At 40.9% G+C, this 6,880-nt stretch overlaps 1 protein-coding gene across 1 annotated transcript; it reads left to right on the top strand.

The window, feature by feature from the left end:
• The first annotated feature begins 5,346 nt into the window (after positions 1-5,346).
• Positions 5,347-6,474, top strand: PABPC4L (poly(A) binding protein, cytoplasmic 4-like). The gene is made up of 2 exons (XM_006870808.1): positions 5,347-5,610; positions 5,707-6,474. Exons 1-2 carry the CDS (start codon positions 5,347-5,349, stop codon positions 6,472-6,474), a joined length of 1,032 nt encoding a protein of 343 aa, XP_006870870.1.
• The last annotated feature ends 406 nt before the right edge of the window (positions 6,475-6,880 follow it).

The following is a 6,880-nucleotide window of genomic DNA, read 5'->3' as shown; positions in this document are numbered from 1 at the left end:
ATCTGGTGAGGTCCATGTGTATATTCATTTAAGTTGTTTTACAAAGGCATTTGCAATGAAGAAGTTATTGATCTTGCAAAATTCTAGCATGTGATCTCTAGCATCATTTCTATCATCAAAGATATATTTCCAACTATTGATCCTTCTTCTTTCTTTGTTTACGTCCTTTAAGTTCCAACCACCAGTAATTATCAATACATCTTGACTGCATTCATGGTCAGTTTCAGACTGAAGAAGTTGGTAGAATTCTTCAATTTCATCATCATTCTCTTTAGTAATTTGTGTGCAAATTTGAATAATAGTGGCATTAACCAGTCTTTTGTGTTGTTGTTAAATACTGTCTAGTCAGTTCTGATTCTTAGTGACCATGCATAGGATTTCCAAGGAGTAAATGGTAAGTTTGAACAGCCAATCTTGTGGTTCAAACTGACCTTGCTATCTAGTGCTTTATCTCACAGCACTATACCAGAATCTCTCACAGACAGCACTGTAGTTCAAAATGGATCTTAAAATGATCTTTTTGATGATGAATATGATGGCATTACTCTTCAGTTTGTCATTCCTGGCATAGTAAACAATGTGATTGTGAGATTCAGAATGGCCAGTACCAGTCCATTTTAGTGCACTGATGCTTAGGATATCCATCTTTATGTGTTGAATTTCGTTTTTTTATAATTTCCAGTTTTTCAAAATTCATACTTCAAACATTACATATTCTGTAGTTTACAGCTGCTTCTCTTCATCTTGAGTTGTGTACCATCAACAAATGCGGTCCCAAAGGTTTTCCTCCATTTGTCATCACTGTCAAATCTACTTTGTGGAGGCAAAACTTCTCCAGCTGCATTTTAAGAATCTTCCAACATGAAGGCCTCATTTTCCAGCACAATATCTGACAATATTCTGGTGCTCTTCATCATGTTTCAATATTTAACAATAATGTGTTACCTGACAGTATTCCACTGATATTCATAAGGTTTTCAGTGACTGAATATCAGAAGTAGTCTGTCTTTCCTTCTTTGTATTCTGTCTTAGTTTGGAAGGTCAATTTAAATCTGTCCACCCTGGGTGACCTTGCTGGTAGTTTAAATACCTTGCTAGTATTTAAAACACCCATGGTATAGCTTCCAGAATAACTGCAACATTCAAGTCACTATAGTTTGACAAACTGATAGAGAAGCGGTAGATTCAAACTTCTAGAGGCCCTATAGAGTGTTTCTAAAACTGCAAATCTTTAGGGGATCAGACAGTTTCATCTTTTTCCTTTAAAACCACTGATGGATTTGAAACACTGAACTTCTATTAGCAACCCAATGCCTAGCTCCCAGTGTCACCAACATTCCTTTGGTAAAGTATGTGGCTGTTGTTGTAAAATTCTGTATAGGTTTTCAAGCAGTAGCAGGTGGGTTTGAACTGCTGACCTTGTAGTTTTCAGTCCAGTAGTGGTGCTAAAATACCCCACCAGGTGTCCTTGGTTAAGTATTATTGTTGCTGTTGTTAAATGTCATCTAGTCAGTTCCTACCCATAGCCACCCTGTATAAGGTTTCCAAGGAGTGACAGGTGAGCTTGAAATGCTGACCTTGTGCTTTGAATCGACTTTGCAGTTTAGTGCATAAATTCACAGTGCCATTAACTAGATGGACTGACACAATAGGCTGCAACAATGGGCTCAAATACGGTACAATAATGGACTCAAAGATGACAACAAATGTGATGATGACATAGAACCCATCAGTTATCTTGTAGTTAAAGTCACTCTGAGCTGGAATCAATTAGATGGCACCTAATGTCAAAAATGCTGCTACTAGGGTCTAGTTCATACATGAATGTGTTTATTCCAGACAAAGCTGTGCACCCAATCATTGGGTAGTTGTAGTTCTCACAATAGTATACTATTGCATGAATAATTTCCTTTATGAAAATCAACACAAGATTGGCCTCTATGAGTTAGAAGTTAAAGATTTTTTAGCTGTTCAACTTCTCTGACATATTATGCCCCTCCATAATCCTTGAAGGAGTCCTCGTATGGTGTAGTGGGTTAATACAGTGTTTGCCTATATTTTCTTAAGGAACACAAGAAAATCACTGTGGCTTAATATGAATAATTTTAAAAAAATAATGAAAACTGCATTGGTGAGATATAGTCTAGAAAAGTTGTGCCATAGTCTCACCCTCCACCCCCCCCCCCCCCCCCCACACACACACATTATAACAATGGACCTACTTATTCTTCTAGGACAACAAGAACTAACCTACTAGAATTTCTTTGGGAAAACTTATTCTATCCACACTACCACCCCAATCTTGTCCCTTTCTACTTTTGTTTCCCCCCAAAAAAGTACAAGAACATTTAAAAGAACAAGATTTGAGTCCCTTGAGGATACCAGAACTACTTTGGACATGATGTAATATCAAAAGCACAGAATTCTTCTGAGAACCGTTAGAGAGTTGGAAACACCACATTCAGAAGTGCATAGGCTTAGATGCAAGATATGTCAAGAAATGACAACTTTGTATTTTGATATTTTTACTTATTAAAGGCTTGTATGACTTTATATCAAAACCTTTTGACTTACTCTCATACATATATAGGTTACTGTTAACCAAAGGTTGTAGGTGCAAAACCACCAGCCACTCCTTGTAAACCCTGTACAGGGTCCATATGAGTCAGAACTGAATCCATGTCACTTAACAACAAAAACAAATATATGTATATAGTTTGATAATGGGGTGGCACAGTAGGATAAGCACTTGTTAACCTCAAGTTCAACAGTTCAAACCCAGTATCTGTGCCTCAGTTTTGGAATTGACTTGATATCACTTAACAACAATTAGTATATATACGTATATGTGTGTGTGTATGTGTGTGTGCGTGTGTGTGTGTATGTGAGGAAGCATCAAAGAGTTTGTGGACAATGGATTTTTTTTTCATGAACTTCCAAAAAGCAAAAATAAATATTTATATTGTTGTTGTTGTTAGGTGCCACTGAGTCTGTACCAACTCATAAAAACCCAAAACACAGCAGAACGAAACACTGCCTGGTCCTGGGCCAACCTTACAATTGTTGCCATGCTTGAGCCCATTGATGTTGCCACTTTGCCAATCTATCTCACTGGGAGTCTTACTCTTTTTCTCTGACCCTTTGCTTTACAAACATGACATTCCTTTCCAGTGACTGGTCTCTCCTGACAATTTGTGACATATGAAAGTTGAAATTTGGCCATCCTGACCTCCAAGGAGCACTCTGGCTGCACTTCTTCCAACACAGATCTGTTAGTTCTTTTGGCAACCCATAGTACTTTCAATATTCTCCTCCAACACCATAACTCAAAAGTTTCAATTCTTCTATGGTCTTCCTTATTCACTGTTCAGTTTTCACATGTAGATGAGGTTATTGAAAATACCATGGCTTGGGTCAGGCTGCACCTTAGTCTTCAAGCTGACATCTTTGTTCTTCATCACTTTAATAAGGTCTTGTGCAGCAGATTTGCCTCATGCAATACCTCGTTTCATTTCTTGACTGCTGCTTCCATGAATGTTGATATATAGATATAGATAGATATAGATATAAAAAATAGTTGTTGCTAAGTGCTGTTGAGTCGTTCTGACTCATAATCATCCTGTATAGAATTTCCAAGGAGCAGCTGGCCTGGCTGAAATTCCAGCCCTGTGGTTTGCAGTAGTAGTGGTTATGAGGGCTGTGAGCCTCAAGGTCAGTAGTTTGAAACTACCAGCTGTTCCCCTGGAGAAAGAAGAGGTTTTCTGCTTCCGTAAAGATTTACAGCCTCGGAAATCCTGTACAAGGTTGCTGTGAGTCAGAACCGACTCTACGGTACATAACAGCAACAACAAGGAGTTCTGATAGCACAGTGGTTTACGAATTGGGCTGCTAAACCTACGTCAGCAGTTCAAAACTACCAGCTGTTCTGCAGGCGAAAGATGAGACTTTCTGCTCCGGTAAAGATTTACAGGCTCGGAAACCATGTACAGGGTCGCTAGGAGTCAGAAGGGACTCCCTGGCGCATAAGAACAACAAGGGTCAGAACCAACTCAACGGTACTTAACAACAACACCACCAGAAAACTAGAATAAGAAATTCTAAGAGGGAAATTTAAACTTCCAGAATGGAATTTTTGAAAAGCTTCCATTTGTAAGGTCCATTTAAATTGATTTCCAAGTAACACATTTTAAAAGCATTGCTCTGAAAAAAGACGAGCCTGTCTTGGAGTTTAGTAAGGGGAGCCAGGGAGCAGGCAAGAATCCTGCAGAACTTTGTAGATTCAGTTGAGGTTATTGGACCCTAATCAAGAGGCTTTTAAGCTAAGAAAGTGATAGGTCCTGATCAACATTATAGAAAAACTCCTAGTCAGACCTGCTCAAAGGCTTGGGGGCGGGTGGGTTTTAACCCGGCCACACCCCTAGGCTTCCTTTTCTCCACCCAAGTCACCGCCTCCTGCTTCCAGGCTTAGTGGGGGAAGGGCAACGTGTGCTGGGGGCGGGGGGAAGAAAAACATTTTGAAAAAATATTAAAAAGAAAACATTTCATTTGGCAGCAAGCACGAGGGAAGTTCTGCGCGCAAGTTCCGGGTTTCCCGCCTCCCGTCCGCCCCCAGCCGGCCGCAGTGTGGGTGAGCCCTCAGCCCCTGCTTGGGGCCGTGTCTGTCCCTCCATCCGTCTGTCCTTCAATCTGTCTGCCTCCCCTTCTCAAACCCCAGCCCGCCCTTCCTTGGTGCCTGTGCAGGTCTGCCTTTGTAGGGTCACCCAACTCTTAAGTGTCCCTCCGCAGCTCACTCTCCTTTCAGGCCACGCTGAAGTGGCTCCTGCAAGACCCAATGTGAAGGGATCCGGCCTCACAGGGTCCACAGGGCGGGTCGCCAGGACTTGGTGCCCCGGGCTGCTGCTGTAGACACCACTTGTGGAGTTCTTCCCCTGGCGGCTGTAACTTAAACCAGCTGCAGAGGCCTATTTTAACCCAGAAACTTGAGTCCAGGGTGTCTGTGGAGAAAGCACCGATTGAGAGCCAGCCTGCCCCTGGAAGATTCCTTACAAATTGGCGGGTTAGAAACTTTTTTTCTGAGTATCCTTCAATTGAGATTTCAAAGTTTCATTGGCAACTTCCAGGAAGGGTGGATTGGTTGCAATAGTGCTTGTTGATGTGAACATTGTCAGCCAGAAGGAACTGTACCTGAGCCCCACTGCTCTGCCTGTAAAGGGAGCTTGAGGCCACACTTGGGCCCCTTGCCTGAGCTTTAGCCTTGCAGAGATTTTGCAGGAATAGCTTCAAGAAGAACTGGGGGAAGGTTCACTGGTGGAAGCCAGAGAGATGCATGTAGCAGCCAAGTACCGCATGGCCTCTCTGTATGTGGGTGACCTACATGCAGATGTCACTGAGGACCAGTTGTTTAAGAAGTTCAGCACGGTGGGACCAGTGCTGTCCATCCGCATTTGCAGGGATGCGGTCACTCGCCGCTCCCTAGGTTATGCCTATGTGAACTTTCTTCATTTGGCTGATGCTCAAAAAGCGCTGGACACCATGAATTTTGACTTACTAAAGGGAAGATCTATCCGTCTCATGTGGTCTCAACGTGATGCGTACTTAAGGAAATCTGGGGTTGGGAATGTGTTCATCAAGAATCTGGACAAATCCATTGATAACAAAGCCCTTTATGAATGTTTTTCAACTTTTGGGAAGATTCTCTCCTCCAAGGTAATGAGTGATGATCAAGGCTCCAAGGGTTATGCCTTTGTGCACTTTCAGAACCAGAATGCTGCAGACAGGGCTATTGAAGAGATGAATGGGACTGTGTTCAAGAACTGCAAAGTTTTTGTTAGCAGATTCAAAAGCCGCAAAGATCGAGAAGCTGAGCTCAGAAACAAAGTCAATGAATTCACCAATGTTTACATCAAAAACTTTGGAAATGACATGGATGATAGGAGACTGAAGGAAATTTTCAGTAAATATGGTAAAACTCTAAGTGTTAAGGTGATGACAGATTCCAGTGGGAAATCCAAAGGCTTTGGCTTTGTAAGCTTTGATAGCCACGAGGCTGCCAAACAGGCTGTGGAAGAAATGAATGGAAAGGACATAAATGGGCAGCTGATATTTGTAGGACGGGCACAAAAGAAAATAGAGCGACAGGCTGAGTTAAAACAAGTATTTGAACAGCTGAGACAAGAAAGAATTCGCTGGTGCCATGGAGTGAAGCTCTATATTAAGAACCTTGATGATAATGTTGATGATGAAAAACTTCGGAATGAATTTTCTTCATTTGGATCAATTAGCAGAGTTAAAGTAATGCAGGAAGAAGGCCGAAGTAAAGGATTTGGCTTGATCTGCTTCTCCTCTCATGAGGAGGCTACCAAAGCAATGACTGAGATGAATGGGCGCATCTTGGGCTCCAAGCCTCTCTATATAGCCCTGGCCCAAACACTGGAAGGGAGAAAAACATACTTCACCAGCCAATGTTTGCAATAGGTGGAGGAACAAGAGTTATCCCTGTCTAAAATGCACGCAGGAAATTTCAGACTTTAGTAAACTTTGTGATAAAAGGTTTCGTATACAAAGCCATTTTGTGAGTGTGTGTGTGTGTAAAAATAAATTAATCCTAGAAGTTTGGTGCTCACTATGTTGTATATATTTTTCCAAATTATGAAGAATTCATAGAAATAAGTATAATTAGACATATTTTATTAAGTTTGAACAAATGTAATAATTTGTTTTTTATACATTTTCTTTCTGATTTTAATAATATTGCTAGCTTTAATTTCTTCTATGAAATGATTCTCAAATTATTTTTATAATTCAGGATTCCAAAGAAATATAGAAATGGATTGTCAGCTGATTTCCTTTTTCATTAATGTTTAAAGGACTAGGGAAGATT

Source organism: Chrysochloris asiatica, unplaced genomic scaffold (genome assembly GCF_000296735.1).
Source record: "Chrysochloris asiatica unplaced genomic scaffold, ChrAsi1.0 scaffold00153, whole genome shotgun sequence".
NCBI classification, from domain to species: domain Eukaryota; kingdom Metazoa; phylum Chordata; class Mammalia; order Afrosoricida; family Chrysochloridae; genus Chrysochloris; species Chrysochloris asiatica.
This window is presented reverse-complemented; position numbering and strand designations above follow the sequence as displayed.

Excerpts from the sequence above, each read along its gene's own strand:
- PABPC4L (XM_006870808.1), top strand. The coding sequence starts at position 5,347 with ATGGCCTCTCTGTATGTGGGTGACCTACATGCAGATGTCACTGAGGAC. Across the intron at positions 5,611-5,706 it reads CGTACTTAAGGAAATCTGGG|GTAATGAGTGATGATCAAGG; the intron begins GTTGGGAATGTG and ends CTCTCCTCCAAG.